Source organism: Carlito syrichta, unplaced genomic scaffold, assembly GCF_000164805.1.
Source record: "Carlito syrichta isolate Samal-C Ts95f unplaced genomic scaffold, Tarsius_syrichta-2.0.1 Scaffold314373, whole genome shotgun sequence".
Lineage (NCBI taxonomy): Eukaryota > Metazoa > Chordata > Mammalia > Primates > Tarsiidae > Carlito > Carlito syrichta.
This window is the reverse complement of record NW_007258469.1, coordinates 60,577-84,047: the sequence shown is the minus strand read 5'-3', so window position 1 is coordinate 84,047 and position 23,471 is coordinate 60,577. Positions and strand designations below refer to the sequence as shown.

Genomic DNA, 23,471 nt, shown 5'->3' with positions numbered 1-23,471 from the left:
AATGAAATTTATGGTCTAAGAAAGATTAAGTATTATTAATCAGAACTAAAATTCAGGTTTTAATAATTCAAGATGTTCGATTTCATGTTAGCTTACCTTTTTTTGCCTTTTTTTTCAAATGTTTTCTCTTCATATTCCAATATTTTCTTTTGAAAAACAACAAAATAAAGTCGAAAACAAGTTGCTCCCAAGAGACTTAAATGTTGGCACCTTGAGACAACAGATGCTCCCATAACTATGACCTACAACTGCTTGAGAGAAGTCACAGTCACCACTAAATCTAGTAGGATTTAGATCGTGTGCAATGACTCATATTTGCCTAGGACATTGAAACTGAGACAGAAATGAGTTTGGGCATGTGTAAATGTCATGCACACACCAGTTGTGACCATGAAATCCAGCAAAACAGTTAGAGCCTCAGATTTTATTTTAGAAAATGGTTGCTGTCATCCCTTCTGACCTGAAAGTATAAATTCAGTGAATACCAAGATAAGAACTGGTCCTAACAAAAAGCACATCCTTCCTTATACATCATAGCTTTTGCAAAATTCCCCTAATTTGACTTGGACAATCCAATTTTTAAGGCTGAAACTAAATTTTGAGAATAACCCTGCATTACTTGACACCACCTCGTAATTGCAGAGTTTTCGATCTTCTCTCCAAAGAACAAACATTCCTCTCAAATAACGGGCCTTTCCTTACCCCAAAGTCAATGTTCTCACTCTCCTTTGCAGGCATCATCTTACCGTGCTGGTCGGTCATTCTTAGAACGATGAGGTTCGTCACTCTCTTTTGACTTTAAATGTGCCGATTTGGCTGTTTTGGGCTATGGACAAAAAAACAAACAAACAAAAACAACAACAAATACACAGAATACAGAAACATTAAACAAAGAAAGAAAAGATTTGACTTAGAAAATAATATATATCACATGCCAAGCTCCCTTTTAGTAGTAGTTTCAGGTTACCAATATTTAGCTGAGTAATATAAAGTATTTTTATATATGGCCACTCAGATGTAAAGAAATCATAGCCACTAAGGCTGTCAGAGCAGCCAGATGGGTGGAATATCCTCACATGAACATGCTGCCTCACATGAGTGTGTTAGGCTGCCAGTTATTAACATAACAGTTGCACAGCAACTGACGATATGCTGGACACCCAGAGTCCATGGAATGTGCTCTCAAACTTATTTCTACACGCCTGAATTAGGGCTGATGATTTTCCAGTAAGCAAACTAAGGCACATTCAAGTCAACTTTTTGAGGAGAGGACTCGTACCCAATACCAGTTATAGAATTTGAGTATCACAGGAGTCATGATACTTGCTATAAATGTGGTCATTGCCCTCTCAGCTTCCTGATTTAATATCCTTACAGTACCATCCTTTTCCTGGTTCACAAAATCTGAGAAACTGCTGGGCAATTATTTATGGCTTAATTTATTTAACAGTGCTATTTCAGACTCCTTAACTAAAGTGAAACATGTTAGAAAAAAATCCTGAATTACTAAGTAAAAGAGGAAGCTAAATATACAGAATTAACATGAAAATAATATTTTCATTTTTTTAGACTAACAGGATAAATGAGCAATAGAAAAGAATAGAGCAATACTATTATTAGCATGGCTCTGTCTTCTCTTTCTTCACAACCATTTCTTAGAATATAAGGTAGGACCAGAAACCCAAAGGAGAAATTTGTTCCAGAAAGAACTGTGCTAAAAACATCAATTGTAGCCGGGCTCGGTGGCTCAGCCTGTAATCCCGCACCTTTGGGAGGCTGAGGTGAGTGGATTGCCTGAGCCCACAGGTTCGAGACCCGCCCAGGCAGCGAGACCTCATCTCTACAATAAATCAAAAAATCAGCCGGGTGTGGTAGCGCATGCCTGTAATTCCGGCTACTTGGAAGGCTGAGGTGGAAGGATCGCCGGAGCCCAGCAGGTCGAGGCTGCGGTGGCCGGGAGCGGCCACTGCACTCCAGTTTGGGCGACAGAGTGAGACTCCAACTCAAAAAATAAAAATAAAAAACATCAATTGTACCATGAATACACACCTTAGGTTGTATCTTTCCAAGCCTCATACAAACTCCCTCCCTAGAAACTCTTTACTACATGAATTTTCTCCCTCTTCCTCTGCTCTTAACCCACTCAGCTTGGCCTTCTATTTGTTAGCTGTCTACAATTTGTCTTCCTCTCTACATTTATCAGAGAAAAATATCTTTGTCTTTCCATGCAGGTCCAAAGTGGTGCCTTGTGCACAGTCACTGCTAAGTAAGACTGCTAAACCGAACTTGGAATTACCACATATAACACAATCAAATATAGTTTATTTTATCAACTATTTATGATTAATGAGGAGAAAAATAACAGTCCAAACTCATGCCAGATAGTTCCTGCACTGGGACATAAGAATGATTGTTGCTGACAAGTATACAGACCTGTCAGTCTGCCATAGACTAAGCTACGTCCAAGGATAGAGAAACAGGCACAAGACAGGGATAAAGGATAATGCAAGCAATAAGAAAGTAGACAGAGGAAGAGAAGGCTGCTGTGGAAAATTTGAAAACATGAAAATGCTACTTTCTCCTACAATCTAAATACTATACATGAAAACTAAGATCATTCCTGAGAAGTACTTGCATTTCAGTTGGTCTTAAAGTAAACAATAAGTTTTCAATAATTTTTACATAGTAACAATTTACATAGCTACTCTCAAAATTCAATGACTTTTCATAGTGATGCAACTTCTACAAATCACATTCAGAGATGCAATACAAATTATTTGTATATTCCAAATATATTTGCAGAGCTTACCCTAAAAGCACAATTCCCTTTTCATTTTCTAATTTTATTTCTAATTGAAAAGCAAAACAAAAAGCACAGCCTACCTTCCACTCGGGGTCATGTTTTCTTTTTTCCAAAGATGATTTCTCCCGTTCCCTGACCTTCTTGTAAGCTTTCTTTTCTTCTGCCATTAGAAGTCGAGCAATTTCCTAAAGAAAATTCAGTCAATATGATTAGCTAATGAGTTGCAGGTAGAAAACTACTGGCTACACTTATTAACATGAACTTACTTCATCCTGGGCTACTTGAGCTGCTCTCATGTCTACCTGGGTAGCCTGTGATATAGAAAACACAAAAAATAATAATTTAATTGGAATCCATGTTGTTAATTTAAAAAATCTTATGTGAAACAAACTGGTATTTGAAACTAGTTGCAACATTCCTGAAGTTGATAATCAGCTAGCATACTTTCACCAGCTAGAGCAGGAGCTTTTTTCTTTTTTTCAAGTTAGTCTCACTTTGTTGCACAAGCTAGAGTACAGTGGCATGCTCAGGAGATCCTTCCGCTTCGATCTTCCAAGTAGCCAGAACTACAGGAGCACACTACACCAAGCCTGGCTAATTTTTCTGTAGAGATGAGGTCTTGCCAAGTTGCCCAGGCTGGTCTTGAACCCATGGGCTCGGGCAATCCTCTCACCTCAGTCTCCCAAAGTACTAGGATTACAGGCTTGAGTCATCGCACTCGGCCTATCAGGGGCACTTTCAATTAAATTCTACAGCATAGTCTTAGAGAATTATCACAACTTAATCATGGAAAGTGGATATGGAGTTCTGCTGTTAATGCTTACTCACTAAGTAAGACTGGATACTCTATCTCCATTGCCTTGATTTTTCTACCCATAAAAAAAGCTATCAGACCAGGCCATATTTCCCAGTTTTGGCCCCCTCCCCTGCCTTGGGGAGGTGAATCTCCTCTCCCTCTCTCTTTAATTTACTTTCTAAATAAACTATATTTGCTAATCTAAAAAAAAAAAAAAAGGTATCAGTTTCTCATCTGATGGAGGACTGAAATACCTACTACATTCATATAATTCCAAGATTGATTCAATTCACACACACACACACACACACACACACACACACAAACCCTACTGATTCACCTGAACTTTTGCTTTAAAATGTGCTCACCAAAAGTTCTTCTTCTTGCAGTTTCCTGGCAATCTCAGCATCATACCATTCCTGGTCCCTGTGGGTCACTCGTGATGGAGTAGAAACAGCTTCTTTCACCACTCTTGGCTTCACTCCTAAAATAAACTTAATGTAATAAGGCAATGGAAAATGTTCTCTGAAAATTTAAGATAAATAAGTTTTCCTTCAGTATCTAACACTGGAAATACTGCCTCCACTTCAGAACTCAGTATGAGATACATTTGAAATTATTTTTTGTCCTAGGCATGGAGGTGACAATGCACATAATCCATACATTTAAACAGTTATCCACCCAAACCTGCCAGGTAAAAATTCTTCTCTCACATAGTTTCTTTGACAGCAAAAAATCACGTAAGGAACTGCAAGTAAGGTCATGGCAAAAACAGCAAGTGAAAAAAAGTCACTGAAATAACTTAGAGAACAGGGGCTAACATGAGAAAACATTGCACAAGCCCAAATCGAGGGGTAGTCTACAAATAAGTGGTGCGGAGGCTTCAAAATCATCAAGGTTCTAAAAGACAAAGAAAGGCTGAGGAACTGAGAAACTGACCCAGATTAAAGAAAAGTAAGGGAGCATAACAACTAAATAGAGTGTAGGATCTAGGATGGCATTCTGAATCAGGAAAAAAAACCAACACACACACACACACACACACACACACACACACACACACACACACACACACACAAACTGAGAGCAGGAAAATCGGCAAACTTCAAATAGAAGTCAGTATTGTATTAATGTTATTTCCTTCCTTTCATAGTATAATTATGGTTTTATAAGATGTTAACATTGGAAGGATCGCCGGAGCCCAGCAGGTCGTGGCTGCGGTGGCAGGGAGCGGCCACTGCACTCCAGTCTGGGCAACAGAGACTCCAACTCAAAAAAAAAAAAAAGCTTGCTGAAGAATATATAGGAATTCTCCTTATATTAATAACTTTTTTCTAGGTCTAAAATTATTTCAAAATAAAATGTTAAAAAATAAAAATACAAAAGAGGCTAACCTGTCAAGACTGGAGGATATGAAAAATTTTCTTCTAGATAGCTCTTTAGACACAGAAGATAGCCTTAGTTAGAGAGTAAATTACTAAAACACCATAGTTGGCCTAAAAGCACCCATCAATTAAGAAAATGTTCAACACTCAGAAGCCCTTAATATCAATCATTATTTCAGCCTGTATACCTTATTTTAGAGGGAACAGAAACAACTTTATCTGTGATAATACCTATTAGCCAAGTAGTGCGCCTGTCATAGCTTCTCCTCTGATGGTAAACAAACCCACTTACTTTAGATCTTTCCTATAGCTTTTGATCAGTTTAATGGCACTGTTAAGTTTTAGGGAAGATAAAACATAAAGGAAATACTGAAAGCACAATGACTGCAGATTCTATTTCTATTTATTCCTATAAAGCAATTTTGACTTTTCAATTTTACTCAATAATATGCATGTATTATATTCAGAATTAAAAAAAAATCTGAATGCAGTGAACAAGATTATCTGAAACAGTGACTTTCAGTAAATGGACTACTGGAAGAGAAAGAAAATGTAAACCTGATTGTTTATCTCTTTATACTAGTAGTGGTCAACCAGGGTTACATATTAGAATCACTTGATGGTACTTTAAAAAAATGTTAAACATATTTGCTAATTTAAGTAGCCTGGATAAGCCCTGGTCTTGGATAGGTTTGTTGGTTTGTTTTAAGTCTTTCCAGTTGATTCTTGTTTGCAATTTGCATTGGAACCATTAGTTTAGTGTACTATGTCCATTAAAATCACTGTAAATTAAAATTATTTTTATCAAAATGCCTCACCACACTTGAGTCACTTGATATTAAAAAAAGAAAGAAGGAAAAGAAAAGAAATTGCAACTAAATACTGGGCAAATGAAGAGAATTTAAGTACTCTGTGAAACCTATCTTCATACAGCTATCAACCTAATTTCATAGTAAATTCAAAAGCCACATCTGTCTGGGTGTGGTGGCTCATGCCTATAATCCCAGCACTTTGGGAAGTGGAGACCATAGGATCACTTAAATCCAGGAGTTCGAGACCAGCCTAGGCAACACAGTGAGACTTCATCTCTACAAAAACTTAAAAAGAAAAATTAGCTGCAGTTCCATGACTTGGGAGGTTGAAGTGGGAGGATCATTTGCCAAGGTGGTTGAGGCTGGGATGAGCCATGATCATGCCACTGCATTCCAGCCTGGGAGACAGTGAGACACACACACACACACACACACACACACACACACACACACACACACACCCCCAGAGTCACATCTTTTTCACAAATAAAGACTAGTAAACCTGGTGTTCTTAGCTTCAGACCTAACAGAACTTAATTACACAGACCATTTCAAATTATATCTAAAGCTACTGAGATAATACCAGCTCTAGGGTTGAACGGAGCTGGTGTTAACAGAGAGTTCTGAGTGATGTGGGACAGAAAGAAAACAGTACCATACTGCTAAGGGTAGACCATACATAAATGGAATATTAACCTCTCAGAGTTATGGATTAACCTGGTCATAACTAGAAAGGCAAATTTCATAGAAAATAAATGAAATTACATAGGAAACTTAGGCAAGGTCAGTGGACAAAAAGATAAGCTGGTATATCATATTCCAATCTATAGAAAATTATACTTCAATGATCATTCCAAAGCCTAGTTGAGGTTGAGCGTGCCTAGCTCCTATAATTCTGCCATCCAGTGAAATGAGAGAGTAGGATGTGCTCAGGTTTCAAGACATCAAACTTTTCCCACTATTATGCCTCTCACTGTACACCACAGAAATGAATGGAAAATATTTTGTTTGAAATTTTATCAGACATATTGTTTTAAATTCTATCAGACATATCTAACTGAAAAGTCCCAATTGGTTTGACAGAGTGATAAGATTAGAACCTATCAACAAGAGTAGCATCTCTCAGTCTCTAATATTTAGGGGATAAACAGTTTCTCTAAACCTTTGATGTATCATTGGAATTTGCAAGCCTCATTAAGTAGAAAATCCTCACAGCCTGGAATACTGAATTTCTGGATGGGCAGGATGCCCAAACACTGTAGTGTTCTCTGTATATGAGTTGACAAGAGTTTTTCTAAGCATGTATAAGAAGGAATCACAGATAGTGAAATATAAGGCTGTCATTACAGATTCTACAGAGGTGTTTAAAAGTTTTTTTTAAAACAGTTAACTGAAGGTGGTAACTGGTTTCCCCATCTTGGCAGCCTAAACAAAATCTAAAAACTAGCTTTCAAAAAATTAGTTGAGTCATATTTGTAGGGGCTGGACCCCTTTTTTGTCCAGGTGTCTTCGTTATTTTTTTCTTATCCTGCAGTGTTTGTTTTTAAGGAGAACTCAAAAGAAGTTTTTAGTGATGTTTTTTAGGCCCTCAAGTTTCCTTTTTGTATTTAGTTAATTTATCATAATAGTATCTAATTAATATATTATGAATTTAGTGAAAACCCACACTATAAACATTTACTTAAAACCTTAACTATAGAATTAAGTAAAAACCTTTATGATTAATCTTTATCCTAAGTCTGTGAAAACAGTGTTATAAATCACCTACATAACTCCTAGATAAGTGTTAGAACTTATAATGAATTCATAATGAACTTACTATAAACTTGTGTTTTTAAAAAACCTTATGTCTAAACACTAAACTGTATAATCCTAAATCAAATAAGGAGTGAATATACTTATATCATTTATTACTTAAGCAATATCTAGTAACTTATAACCAAGTGAAAGAAAGCATTCTTGATGTGCTTCAGAGTTTAACCCTTGCTTATGTTAGAAAAGGCCAAATGGCATAGTGGGAAATGGAAAAATAAACCATGACAATTCCAGGTTAGCTGTGAGTACTTCACATAAACATGCCATTTTCTTCTTCCATGACTGCACAGAATTCTTTGGTGGTACCAAACAGCAAAGGTGGAAGACAGAAGGGCCCCAGCTTCCCGGGCTCACCCTGTGGCCAGGGGTCTTCGGCCCACCAGGACCCTGTCAATCAGGTGGGCCTCCACAAGGCTGGCTCCCAACACATATTTTCTTTTTCTTTTTTTTTTTTTTTTTTTTGAGTTGGAATCTCACTCTGTCGCCCAGACTGGAGTGCAGTGGCTGCTCCCAGCTACTGCAGCCTCGACCTGCTGGGCTCCAGCAATCCTTCTGCCTCAGCCTTCCGAGTAGCTGGAATTACAGGCATGTGCTACCACGCCCGGCTAATTTTTTGATTTACTGTAGAGATGAGGTCTCGCCAAGTTGCCCAGGCGGGTCTCAAACCCGTGGGCTCAGGCACTCCACTCACCTCAGCCTCCCAAAGAGCGGGATTACAGGCTGAGCCACCAAGCCTGGCTGTATTTCTTTATAAATTCTTCCTTGTCTTTTTCTGTTTATCCTCCAGTTTGAGAATATAAGAACTTCCCTAAATGCATGTAAATAAAATTTTCCCCTTAAATGAACCGTAGTAGAACAAATTTTTTTTAAAGTACTATTATTCACGATAAATTCATTCTGAGCTTGGAATAAGGTAAATGATGATGGATACTTTTTTATATCATGCAACATAATTTTGTAATATGCATAGGACACTTAGGAATATCATAGTATATTTGACTAACATTTCACAGCAGAAAGTACAGATATTTTACAGCCATGGAAGGATGGAAGTTTAACCTGTAGAAAATGGTAAGCTGTTAAAAATTTATAGTCCAATAGAGAAGTTACTCTAAAGGTTAGATTTTAGATATCATTTCCTTGTCCTATAGAAAGTAAACCAATCTTATATTTAATTTAGCATTTTTACTTCACATTTTTTACACTGATTGTATAAATGCTCTTCTGCAAATGCTCTTAACTAACAGCTCTTTGCTATTCTGCTAGTTTCTTCATTAAGTTAAAATAAAACTTTGACCTGTGCTAAAACTTTAAGAATTGTGCTTTTATGACAGAAAGAATAGATACCAGTACCCAGCAATTATATGTAATGTAATTCTGTGAACTATTCCAGGGGGTGGAAAAATTCAGCTGAATAAAAAATAACAGACACTAAGCAGCTCACCTTGTAGCCATTTTAATATCTGCCTAGCAACATTGTTTTTTAAATCCTTGTGCTGGCAAAATAGAATAAAACATTTGCAACTCTAGTAGTGGAGCCTGTGAGTCAGTGTTTAGTTTCATGCCTCCCAAGCCTGTTTAAAATACCCTGGAGCATAACTAAAAGCATAAAGTTTAACCAGCCCTCAGAATTCACTTACAATGTCAGATTCACCAAATCAGAAATGCAGAGGTCAGTGTAATCACCATTCTTCCCTCATACTCCTCCACATCTCAAACTCCAAAATCTCTTTCTGAACCTGGATATAGTAAAACTTTCATAAACCTACTCCAAATAGCTTACAGCTTATATCACTCTCTCCTCTCCTTTTCCACAGCTCTTTGTTCATGTCTCCCTAACCAAGTGTATTTAATTTTAAGTGTTTACATATCCATCCTTTTGGCTTGAATATTAACCCTCTGAGGCTCAGTTCTATGCATAAAACCTAAGGAAATAATGCTTATAGTAAATACTTTATATGGCTTGCTGAACTGAATTTTAATTTTCTTTAAAACCAAGGCCTTTAATAAGAGAGACTATGATAGGAAAAATCAACTGAGTCAACCTGAATCTTCAACCTAGAAACCAGTTTCCAGAATACAAGTAGAGCTCGACTGGGCCACAACAAAGAAGAAAAAAGAACAGGTGCCTCTTTGGTACTCCTTTCCCAGCAACTCTTCCATCTCTGTAAAACTTCAGCAAAAGTAAAAAGGAATCAGGAATATTAATATGGTCTACTATAATACCAGATAGTGTGGTACCATGACTTCAAGTGCTACCACCACATGGAAAAATTCACCTTAGTAGTTTCTAGAAAACAGAGAAAGTCATTACTGTGTCAATGTTGGATTTCAGAGTTAAGTAACAAGGATGCCAGAAGTTTAAGGTTTACCTCAAATATTCACCTCATTCTTATACAGGTGCCAAGAACTTACCTGTATTGGCACTTTAGAACACCAGCTATCGAGTTAGAGGTGGAGAAAGTTAGAGCATAATAAATAACTCATGGAATGATTTTTAAACTTTAAGTTTATAAGTATCACCTCCAGGTATAAAACATGCCCAAATTGCCAGGCCTCACTCCAGAGATGATAATATATGTAAAACTCAGAAATATGCATTTTTAGTACACAGCTTATTACCAAGAAAATGGACAAAGGTTCATTATTTAAAAAACATTGTCTTGAAAGGTTGCCAATTCAACCCCTCATTTTTACAAATGATACATATACGGTCTAAAAAATCTAGTACTTCCAGCTCTACTGGCCTTTCAGTTAGGTAAATACTATAAAGGCAGTATTATCACATCTTCTGAGTTCACTGAAGTAAAACCAGAAACTCAGGTGCTTTGACTGGGTATCGAAATCTCTGATATATGGTCTTGGCAAATGAAGAACTGTTTCTGGGATGGGCACCTCCAATGAAACCTGGGCCTAGAAGAATCTGCCAAGGAATCAGTGCATTCTCAAAGAAGGAAAAAAGGTACAAATATTTTCCTGTTTTCTACAAACCCGAGATTAATTATATATCCTTTATAATACTAGCTCTAGGATTTCACAGCAATGAGCACAAACTGGAAAGAAAGAAAAGTTGCTTATTAAATACACTGGTTTGTTTGGACTTCCAATGAAACTGTCCTCTATTACCTGGATCATGGAGGTTGAGCTGCTCCTCACTCTCTGAGAAGGGAGGAGTCCTGGGCCTGTGCTTCCTTTCTTTGTGCTCACCTTGCCCATGGTCCCTCCCATACACAGCTTCCTTGCAATGAAGCCCTGCTTTCTGTGAGGACTTGGCTGAAAGTCTGTCTTGATGGTGAAACTGTTTTTCCAGATTCCGAGTATGATGGCTACTCTTTGCCTTCCAGTCATCAAATTCAGTGCTCAGAAACACCTCACCACTGATCTTGGGTAGTGGAGGCCTCCGAAGCCTCTCCTGAGCAGCCTGTTTCCTTTCATGCTGCTCACTGTTAATTTGGGGATCATCCCTCACTTTGCCCCAGCTAGAGGATGACAAAGATCTCTTTGATGAACAATGCTCTTCCAAGTTCTCCAGCGGATGTTTTGGTTTCTCCTTCCTCTGCTTCACAGTCTTTCCATCACTTTGGAGTTTACAAGTCCGCGAGAATCCAGAACCCAATTCCCTGGCCCTCCTTGACCTTGGCTGGTCTGAGTGGAGGTGAAGGGATGTGAAAAATAAAAATGCAGGTTAACTTAATGAGAGTATAAACTCATTACACAGGGGAGAGTCCATGCCCAAGTTTAACTTACTTTAAAAAAGGAGAAAACTGTTTTTCAACTTAACAAATTGAGAAGAGGGATGACCTTTTACTAAAAGGTCCATGCATACATGAAGGATTTGGGGTATATAGCCAAAAAGGTTAAACCCTAAAATTAAGAAAAATAACTTAAATCTGAAGGAAGAACTTGATCATGATAAGGCAGAATTATCAGAGTACTTTAATATTTGCCAATAACAAAAACAATAGCCATCAAACATTAAATTTGACTTATAAAACCAATTTGAAACTAATATAAAGTAAAAAATAGATTTGTAAAACAGAAAAAAAATTAAACTTTGTGATTTCAGTCAGACGCTTCCAAATATTCTTATTGGATATGTCAATGAAGCTGTATCACAATGTTGTTAGTTCTGCTTAGTTCAGAAAAATAATCCAAAGACTTCGTATTACACTATCCACCCCCTTTATGAGGTCAAAGCAAAAGTTACCAGCACTTCAGAGAATAGTCCTTTATTATAGTCAATGTGGAAAATGATGGAGTAGAGGAAAATTTTAAGTGAATGAATGACCTTGTTATCATTGAATATTCCTTCTCAAGCTTAGTGGAAGCTTGGAGGACAAAAAAAAATTGTTAAAGGGCTTAATGGAATATATTTTTAAAAGTTACTTTTTAAATACATTTCAAAAATCTTTAGGACAGTATATTCTTTGTATAAAAATATAGTATGTGAGAAATAGGTAAATCCCCAAATTTAACACAGACTTCAAAAACAGTACATAGCTGGTGCTCTTATCAGATATCATTCAGGCACAAGCATACTGTGAAAAAAAGGCAGCAAACTGCAAAAATACGCTGATTTAATATTTTCTAAAATTTTCACCACATTTTAGAAATAATATCAAGAAATCCTCATTCTAGGGAAAATTGTTAAGATAGCTAAGATTCTCTGCTGGAATTAACCACTTGCTGAATTGCATTTGAAACAGCTACCGTAATTTGATGAGAGGTAGAGGAAACAAAGGACTATATGCTTTCTTAGTCTTTTCTTGTTTGTTTTACTGTTTGTTTCATTTGATATTGTTAATCTAATGAAGGAATAGAGCAAGAAGGAAATATGTGCTAAATGCACCATTGATGCTATAAGTTTCTACTCAAAGACCTCAAATTGTTTCCTCGAGCTTTTGAGAAGAAAATAAAATTGCTTCAAAGATAAATCTAGATTAAAAAATTGTCTTTTCAGGAGTCTGTAAAAGTATTTATCTTCAAATTTTATGGTTATATTTTACATAAAGATCAAAAGTAACAGAGAACAATTATTCTCTGTGATTACAGAAAAAGCATCTGCTCTTTTAACCAACCTATTATTTTAAACCTATCTTGACATCTGAAAAAGAATCTATTTACTACTGCTTTACATTAATATAATACTGACCAGCTACTTAAATGATGACCATATTCAGGACACAATAGTTTTACAGTGTTAACTTTCTGCCCTTTTAAGCCCCTCAAAAACAAGAAAGGTTATGTTTTGAGATGAATTTGTGAGGCTACATTCGTCTTTTAAAAAAAAAATTCTGAGCTGGGCTCAGTGGCTCAGCCTGTAATCCCGTGCCTTTGGGAGGCTGAGGTGAGTGGATTGCCTGAGCCCGCGGGTTCAAGACCCGCCTGGGCAGGTGAGACCTCATCTCTACAATAAATCAAAAAATTAGCTGGGCATGGTAGCGCGCGCCTGTAATTCCAGCTACTTGGAAGGCTGAGGCAGAAGGATTGCCAGAGTCCAGCAGGTCGAGGCTGCGGTGGCTGGTAGCGGCCACTGCACTCCAGTCTGGGCGACAGAGTGAGACTCCAACTCAAAAAAAAAAAAAAAAATTATTTCCAAACAGTAAACTGTTATTAGTAATTTTACTTCAGGGAAAGGTGTTGCAGGAATTATTATAGAGTTGTTACTACATTCTCACAGAGTTGACTGAAAACAAAACAACAACAACAAAATATTCTCTAGTACACCAGTTGTGATAGATTTAAATCTGGGAAAGAAAAGAGAAATTCTTGTTTGAATCCTTTAAAGCCCTTTCTAGTTGAGGAATGAGACTTAGTTTCTTGAGAACAAGTTATTTGGCAAATATAATTAACTCTTTCATTGCCAATACTTATATACATGTATGTGTGTGTGTGTGTGAATACACACACACACACACATACATACACACATATACATATATATCTATAGTTCATATGTGCCTCCATGCTTATCTCTCAAAATCAGATAATCTGTTTAGTCTACAAAGTACTATATTATATACACGTATAATTGATATATACATATACGGGTATATATAAACAATAGTACTTTGAGTTTAAAAGTCCTTTGCCAAGTTGCATTATTTGATCTTCTCAACATCTATGTGAAGGATTTGTTTTCCAGATTTAAAAAAAAAAAGATTAGAGAAATTACAGTAGATAACTTCATTAAAATTACAAATATTCTAAGGAAGAGAGAGATCTTAAATCATGGTCTTATGACTCCAAAGACCATGACTTTAAAAAAAAATTCACTAATACAACTGTAATACAGGAAAATGACTCTGAAAGAAAAACATGGATTCATTAATGAACAATATATACCATATAATAGTTAGTATAAATTTGACAGATGTTTTGGGTAATTTCAAATTTGTGAAAAATCTATAAATGATCATTTTAAAAGACTGATTAAAACTTAAGTTAAATAAGAGTTGAGAAGCAATTTCTGTAATGATATATATGATTACTATGCAAATAGGGCAAAAATCAAATTATTCATAAAGATAGAGAAATGTAATTAAAGAATATCCAAGATGTGTTGGGAAAGGACCACTGCAAAGAACATAAGGACTGCTTTATAAATAAAAGCTGAATTGTAATACGGTTCTTGTGGAACTCAATTTGGTCTAACTCAAAGGTATATAAATAAGGACCACATGTTCAGCAATGTATAATCTTCCAGCAATGATCAGCTAAGGCAAAAGAAACTCCAGTATTTACACACACATGATCAGGAAGGACACTACTTCCTATTCCTCCATACTCCCTCAGTCCTCCTCCCACCCCAAAACAAGCATACATGTCACCTAAAAAAACAATGAATTGTTAACTGCCCTAGAGATACAAATCAGGATGACAGTACTCTGTTCAAAACAAACAGGTTCCAGTCTCAATTCAAATTAGCATAAGGCTTTAATGGAGATAGGCTAAAAATAAATACTTTAGAATATTTAATTATTTGCCATCCTAATGTTTTTATAGGCACAGAAGTTTAAAATAGAAACTTTTACAGATTATATGCCTCCAGAGCAAAATTAAAAACAGAAACAAATAAAAAAAACCAAAAAAAGACCACATTTTAAAGATTTTAATTGAAGCTGAAGTTAAGTAACTCCTTACCTCTGGTCCCTTGTATAGCAAAATGTAGCAATAATTTTTCTTTTTAAATGACATAATGCATAATTTCATTAGAAACAACAGCATAAAAATAGCTATCAAAAAAGAGATGAACATTTTACATATGAGGGAAAATCCATTATGTATGTAACAGAGAATCAACCTTCTTATTCAATAGGCAACAAAGCTGAGTTCTGATTATTATGGGTAAATTTAGAGCAAAAAATGTTACTGGGCAAGATTATACTCAAACTATAATAATTCTACCTTCTCCATATGAGTTGCTTTCATTCGACTCACCAAAAACAAACACATACTTACCTTTTATAATTGAATTCTAAAAAAGGAGCTGATAATTGGCTTGCAGGACCTTTTAGGATCCCTGACCTTAAGTCTTTTCTCTCTAGAAGTTGTCTTTAGGCTTTGTTTACTTGCTATCCTAAGTATGGTCTCCAAGCTAAACTGCAATAGTGATTGTAGAAACTACAGGAAATGTCTTTGACAGATCTTTGAAAAGTATTGAATGATACTTGTAAATATTCGTTTCCCAACACATTATTGAGATAAAAAAAATCATCATCACCACCATCACCACAACTGCCACCACCACACCATCACCACACTGCAAAAGCAGGTACTAGAAAAGCGAAACTCTGAGGGACTTCCCTCCCACAAAAATGGTAATCAAATAGCAAAGAAACCACCAAAAGCAAATACTGCACATTGACTCTTAAAATTTAATACTGTTGGTAATCAGCAGGTTAAGCCATTGGCCTATTTAAAAAAGAAGAAGGCATAGAAAAAAAGCTTTGTTACCCAACGGATACACGGTATATCTCCTTTATTCACACCACTTTCCTGCTTCAAACAGTACTTCCCAGACTTCCTTGAAAAATATTAAGTCCAGAGACTCATCCGCAATTTTCCACACCCACTTTAATTACTTGGAATGTAATACAGCATTCCAAGTCACTACAGCACCAAAGAGGGCATGCCAATTCTTATAAAACCACATTCAAATTTTAACAATCATAAAAATGGTTCCCATTGTCCAACTATGGAACAGATAAATTCATTAGATTCAAATAGAATCCTGACACAAATCTAAATGTACCAGTACCTGAAGATAAAATAAACATTCCCAGGTACCTAAGGTCACTTTACCAATAAAACTAAAGGGGTGTTTTATGGTTGAGTCTAAGGATAGAATAGATCATGATGTAGCAGGCATTGTTACCTCCATCTTCATAATAGTAACTATCTTCATAAGCATTGGCTCCAGAGAACTCTGGAATGTGTTTCTTTCTCTTTTTCTCTTCCTGCAACTCCTTTTCTTGCAAAAGACGAGCTATGTCCTGCAAAGAGAAGGAATAAAAATAAACACAACCAGCAACCTATCAAACTCCAGAAAGTGCAGTGTGACATTCCATGGCCAATTTTCTATGTGCTCCATCCACGGCTGCAGACTTCCTGGCATTAATTTCTTGCTATCCAAATGCCACATATGACTGCTCAACAGGAGAGGCACATGATCTAGATGAGTCAGACAGATTTATTTTTTAATGAAATTTGAATCTGATGCAATATAAACACCTTCAAACCTCAGGACTTCCTAAAGCTGGTTATATGATACATTTTTAAAAATACACATCTGTGGGCCTTTTCTCCAAGCTGATGATTCAGTAAGTCTGGATAGGAAAGGATGCAGTAATCTATAAAACTTTATAAATTATCGTTTATGATTTAAAACTCTGAAAAATAATTCTTCGGGTGACTCTGATTTAGCTTTGCATTAGTGTACCACAGTCTTAACTGAAAAAGAAAACAATCTTCTTCCTGTCCCCCACCTGTTAAATACCCAGGCAAATTTTCAGCAGTTACCATTTGCAAGGCACCATGAAGAACAGAGTGATAATTACCATTCCAACCTTGTTTCCCAAAAGATTATCATCCCTTATAAAAACAAAAGTGTTTACAAGTAACTGCACTAAGGGTTAAAATAAAAAAGGGTTAAAATGTCTATGGAAGTACAAAAGAGGTAATATTATTTTTGCTTAAAGAAACTAGTGCAAAACTTTTGCATTGTGTTAGACTTTGAACAAATAATTGAATTCAATAAGCAAATTGAGGAGAGAAAACATCAGCAAAGTTATAAACATTTTAACAGGCACCAATCTTAAGGAATGGCCACTAGTCCAACTAGATCATAAGATGTGGGGTGCAGAGAAAGGTGAGCCTAGAAAAACAGTCTAGGGCTGGAACATAGGTACTCTTTACAATCCTAATAAATCTGGAGTCTATAAAGTAGAGGATGAAGGATTACTAAAGTTTTTGAGTAGCAGAGTTCACAGTCTCTGTGAATCTAAAGATTATTTCTATGAAAGCCCTATAAAAGAGCATATAAATTTACCTGCTCATGTACACTTTTAAAGAGAGAATTCTATAACTCTCAGCAGATACATAAAGGCTCCTACAAATATGGCAACAATACTCAGTGGTGCAAATGGTAGCAACAATCAGTAGTCTGAGGTACTTCTACATATTTATTGTAGGGAATATAAGAAACATTTAAATGTTAATGATGTAAATAAAAAATATTCATCTGAGTGAATCAAAATGTTTTTCACATCTATGCAGAAAAAGTTGGATGCAGAGACTCAGTATAAATCAATAGTTATTAATAGCTCAGCTGTTTTTTTATTATCAGAATAACCTTACAAAACTGACTCTATGTTAAATAGATGCCAAATTCAAACTTAAAACAAACTATTTAATACATTGCCTTTACTGATTTATATTATATGTATTTGATAAATACAAATATTTATATAAATATGCTATGTAAAGGACCATGCTATAGTGTCAGGCCCTATAGCATGACACTAGAAAATGCTGTGACTCATAATGAGATGTAAAGGATACAATCATACTTAACACAAGTATACTTTTTATGAACAGAAATCTGAATTTCTAAGACTTTAATGAAAAGCCATTTCCTAAATCTGAAAGTTAAAACGGATCTCTTTTCCCTTCCAGTTTAAGATAGAAATGCTTTAAAGTAAACTCGAGAGAAAAATAGTAGCTACTAATATAAATGTTTTTGGACTTCAATTCTATATCTGTAAAATGGAAAGTTTGAACTATTCAGTCTTAAGGTCAAAAGTCTTTGATGCCTTAATTCATCATTTTAATAAATTTGTGTTTACCAGGTACCAGTCTCTGTGCCAGGTTTATTACCTTTGATGCCTTACAATGTAACATAGCAATCAGTTGAGAAGAAACACAGGGGTAGAAGAGATAGCTTGTTCTCTAAAACCTATTATTTGTTACAAAAGAATTTCACCAGTTCCTATACTATTTACCACAGAAGTGGAAACAAATTTAAACACTTCCCTAAGCTGTCATGTTTACTAAGCAGCCAACACTATATTTTCCTAAGTAAACAAAAAAATTTGCCTACTACAACTGAGAAAAAAAAAAAAAGAAAAATTATCAGGCCCAAGTGCTAGTAGAAATTATTAAACTATACTTCAAGGACTCATATTACTTTCCTACTATTGGATTTAGTTCTAATGAACACATAATAATAAGCTGCTCTCCCAAAGAACCAGGAGAGAAACAAGAATTATGTTCCTTCTTTATAATGCATTAGCTAGTCAATGGAAGTACCTTTAATCAAGTAGAAAAACGGTAATAATCATAATGTATCATGTATCTTAATATCCAAACCTTTTTGCTCTTCTAAGCTCTCAGTTCTTTTGGGGATAAGCTTCTATCTGGGTGAGAAGAAAAGGTATGCCAGGCTTAAGGAAAGAAAAAAGATTCAGTGGAAAACTGCTACTATTTTACACCTGGTGCTTAGAAGTCAATTCTCTTCCCTGCTCTCCAACATTACTATGCAATGAATTCAGCTAGGTGATTTCTACATAAAGTAATTTACCCTGAATACAAGCTAAAGATGGCAATTATTAGTCATAGTACTTGGATGCAGCTAACCAGCTTAGTCACCTTTGATAATAAATAACATCTTTGGTCCTCAGCTTCCTTCCCATTAACAGTCAGTCTAGAACAGCACTTTCCAAGCTCTGTTCCTGAGAACACTCAAAAGGTTTTCCAAAAAACCCAGCATTCAACAGAAAGTATGTACCATATATAATTATTTAACAAGCATATTAGGATATTCTAAAACTTTGATTAAAAAACTTATCTTCCTGTAATCCAGGATTTCAAATTTATTTTATAACAGAACCTCTTTTTACACTTAAAAAAAAACAAAAAACAAAAACAAACCAAAAAAAAATAAAAAAAAACTTTACAGAATTAATGTTCTATATACCACAACTTGGGAAAATAAATCTAAAAGAACTCTAAACCCTTTTAAAGTTATTTTCACCTATTTTTCAATTAATCAGGTAGGTTTACTTTGGGATAATATGTAAAAATAACTCTGTGCCATAAAAGACTTCCTAGTGAACACATTTATTCAAATGGGAATTTACCATTGTATCTCACCTCTTCCTTTTCTGATATCCAAACTCATCCAACTCTGGAAAATTTGAAACTATGACTATAAAGAAGGGGATAGTTAAGGATCTCTACAATGCTAAAGGAAGTAATATTAATTAAAGCACAGATTTACTGATTCCCTTCAATGGGCCAAACATCATGCTAGAGACCAGCAGAGAATTGGGATACATGGTCAATAACCCTAAAGTTCTTATCTATTAAGTGTTAAAGGCAAAATGATTAGCATAATATAAGACGTACAAAGATGGGGGCTCTAGACGGGCTCAGTGGCTCAGCCTGTAAACCCGCACCTTTGGGAGGCTGAGGTGAGTGGATGCCTGAGCCCGCGGGTTCGAGACCCGCATGGGCAACTTGGTGAGACCTCATCTGCACAATAAATCAAAAATTAGCCAGACGTGGTAGCTCGCGCCTGTAGTTCCGGCTACTCGGAAGGCTGAGGCGGAAGGATCGCCAGAGTCCAGCAGGTCGAGGCTGAGGTGGCCGGGAGCGGCCACTTGCACTCTAGTCTAGGCGACAGAGTGAGACTCCAACTCAAAAACAAAAAAAAGATGGGGGCTCTAAGAGAAGCATTAATGTAAACAATGTGCAATGAAACTCAGAGGAGCCCTGCACTTCTTTCTCAAGTAGATGATAAATTATTGAAACATAGTGTTGGGTTCCTTAAGGCATTTCTACAGTTCACAGGTTGAACATCCTTAATATGATATACAAAATGCTAAAAAATCTTAAACTTTTTGAAGCATTGTCATGATGCTCAAAAAAAATGCTCATTGGAACAGTTCAGATGTCAGATTTTCAGGTTAGGTACACTCAATCTGTATATGATTTATATGAGGATTACTTATTCCTTAAAGTTTTCACTTTTATCCTACAATGCTATTGGGTTTCAAAATGAAGAAATCTTGAGTTTAAAAACAATCAAAAGGAGATCTAAAAATGTGATTGTTAAACTACTGTTAGAAAGAAAAAAAAAGAAAACATTCCATTAAATGGCTAAACTTCTTTATTAACTAGCAATTAACATATTAATATCTAACTCAGTAAGGCTCTCAAGGCAGGTATAATCTTAAAGGGTTATTTTATAAAACCAATTCCATGGGGGTAAAAACCTCAATATAACTAGCATAGGAAGAGAGAAGAAGAATTTTTTTCAACCAGAAGTCACCCTCCCACCTCTTTCTGATCATATGCAAAAACTTATTTTTAAAGTACCAAATACAGGAAAAAATTTAATAGCTAAAAATATATTGCTATTTGAGCTAATCTCTAAATATTATCAAAGAATATATAAATATTCTTTTAGAACATAAAATCCTAATCACCTTAAGTTTCACATTAGATTTTTTTTTTTTTTTTTTTTTTTTTTGAGTTGGAGTCTAGTCTCACTTTGTCACCCAGACTGGAGTGCAGTGGCCACTCCAGGCCACCGCAGCCTCGACCTGCTGGGCTCCGGCAATCCTTCCGCCTCAGCCTTCCAAGTAGCCGGAACTACAGGCATGCGCTACCACGCCCGGCTGATTTTTTGATTTATTGTAGAGATGAGGTCTTGCTGGCCAGGCGGGTCTCGAATCCGCGGGCTCAGGCAATCCACTCACCTCAGCCTCCCAAAGGCACAGGATTACAGGCTGAGCCACCGAGCCAGGCTACATTTTTTAAAAAAGTAAATTGGTTACTAAATTTATTTCTGAACAGTTCATATTATTAATGGCTTCAAATTGTTGGACTAGGGCCACAAACTTTTCATGACATGTTTGGCCAGGCTACTGTTTACTTAAAAAAAATTTTTTTTCTTCTAAAATAGTTACACATTCACATATACTTAAAACTAGGTTTCAAACACATATCCATATATATACATGTCTATATGTAGTCACACATACACACTCCCAGAGTTTTATTCAAGAATAACTTAAGTTAAATCAACTGAACACACATCCTGTGGCTTTATTAAACAACACTGACAAATGCTTATGCTGTGACTGAAGAGAAAGATTCCAATGGAATTAAACAACTTTTATTAATCACAAACTCATATAGTCCAGAATACCCAAAGACTACAAGCCTCTTCAACATGAAGCCTAGAGTTCAACTACTATGTACACTACATAAAAGAGTTAACAAAAAAACCAAAAAAGAAACAGAAGAGTGAGCGAGATCAAGTAAACACAAGAGAAGAGAGTATGCAGGAGCATGCACAGTAAGATGGGGAGAGAAGCAGCAGCAGAGGAGGGAAGGAGAGGAGTTCATACTGCTAGTAAGAAGATGACAACCTTTTTTTCTTTCTTTTTTAAACTTTCCATATTTGTCTCCCTAAATGGAAATGCTACTTTACTTACACCTCTGCTCTGTTAACAAACACAATAAAATTATACCATGAAAAACTAGAAATGCTAATTGAACCACACAAAGTTGTATAATCCCATTACTTCTCATGCACAAATGTTATCCAGAAAACGATCTCTGTCCCAAAGAGAAAGAGGTCTTGGTCTAAACATTTGAATATTTTGTGGGGTTATAAACAACCCACAGGAGTTGACCCCAAAAATCTCTAAAAAAGATTCACTTACTTCATTAAAACCTCTAGAAGAGATTTGGGTAAAAATCCAGAGAGGAATTTTCCACAACCCTGCTGCTGAACAAGAACTTATTAACTTGAGCACACTCTACAAAGAAGCTGAAGACCATAGAGCAAGAGAGGGGAAAACAACAACAACAACAACAACAACAACAACGAACAGTTCATGAGTACCAGGACAGTTCATGAGTACCAGGCAATGCTTTCTCAAACACTGACCAGAAGAATTAACACTACTCTGTCTTCATTTCCTCTGTCTTTCAGGCACCCTGTTTCCATGGACTAAAATAAACAAGCATTTTCATACATCCTTCAATGACAAAATTTACTTATGAAAATTTTGTTAATTTACTATTAAGAACATACTTGTAAGCTATAAGTCACATTTTTCTACTTAAAAGGATGTCTCAGCACAGTAGCAATCTTCTAGTCTTAGGGATAAGTTGAAAAGTCGTAAGTATGAATAAAGTTTTTAAAGGTTAGCCTTAGTCTAGTCACTAAGCCTCCACGACAGATCTATCATTTAACTTTTCCACTCTACTGGGGAAGGGAGGACATTTTAGTAGGTCCAATAGTAATGGAGGGCAAACTTATGAGAAGTCTGCAAGGGCAAGTAAGCATTTGAAGACATCTCAAATTACACCATATTAGAGCACACCTATGCCTGTTTATTTTTGCTTTTCTAATATAGCACCTCTCTCTCTAAAAAATAAATCAACATTTCTATAAGGGGCAGAATTGCGGGAAAAACATATGACAAGAAAAAGCAAAAAGGAAAGAGCAATTATGACTTTAATATATACCAGATGCCTCATCCATATATATGATCTCCTTTAAGCCTCACATCAGCCTTTTAGGGTAAGTAAAACTATCATGAGTTGCCCAATTTGAAACCTGAAGTGCCACATGGTTAAGTGAGATGCTCAAAGTCACACAGCTAAAAGTTAGCTAATGAGATAGACTCCAAACCCAGGTCAGTCTAACTCCAAATTCCAAGGATTTTGTTGTGCCACAGTATATCTAAGTCAGTAGCAGTGAATCAGAAGACCTAAATTGTACAAACATTTCTCTGGAAACTAATTATAACTTGAGACCAGTCACTTACTTCTTCAGTACTTAATTTCCACATCTAAAAAATGAAGTAAATTACTATATTGCTTACTTTATAAAGTATCATCATGAGATTACTTATTGTGATTTTTTTTAGAGTCTACATGCCTAAAATAAAGTGTACTGGTTTCTCTTTCTACCCTGCTTTTCCCTAAATAGAAGGGAAAAAAAGACCACAGGACACCAGTAGCATTTATAAGAAGCCAAGTTCATTACTCTGTTGTTTTTAAAATAGAAGCTTTCCTGTCTAAAAATATAATCACTTCTTTCAGTTTCTAGTATCATCCTCAAAGCATCTACTATAGAGAGACAACACATTATGTAATAAGAAAGAGTCGCCTGTGTTGATAGAAAGGTTCAAAAATAATCCCTAATTCTTACTTGCAGTTCTGATTACCACATAACCATGATCTGTTTCTTGAAGAAACAACTAAATACACTCATACCAGGTGCCTCTCAACCATCTGTCACTGAACAAGAAGTCTTATAGGAACAAAGGTGGCTTGAT

At 35.9% G+C, this 23,471-nt stretch overlaps 1 protein-coding gene across 2 annotated transcripts in view; it reads right to left on the bottom strand.

Moving 5' to 3' along the window:
• Positions 1 to 23,471, bottom strand: part of CCDC50 (coiled-coil domain containing 50) — a 75,438-nt gene that overhangs the window by 6,658 nt on the left and 45,309 nt on the right. Inside the window, exons 5-10 of one of the 2 annotated variants that reach the window (XM_008071561.2) lie at positions 15,989 to 16,106; positions 10,738 to 11,256; positions 3,968 to 4,083; positions 3,070 to 3,114; positions 2,884 to 2,988; positions 747 to 826 (exon numbers count right to left, since the gene is read on the bottom strand). In XM_008071561.2, the coding sequence (XP_008069752.1) occupies positions 747 to 826; positions 2,884 to 2,988; positions 3,070 to 3,114; positions 3,968 to 4,083; positions 10,738 to 11,256; positions 15,989 to 16,106 (983 nt within the window). The remainder of the gene's footprint in view (positions 1 to 746; positions 827 to 2,883; positions 2,989 to 3,069; positions 3,115 to 3,967; positions 4,084 to 10,737; positions 11,257 to 15,988; positions 16,107 to 23,471) is intronic. The other variant, XM_008071562.2, reaches the window with a different exon arrangement.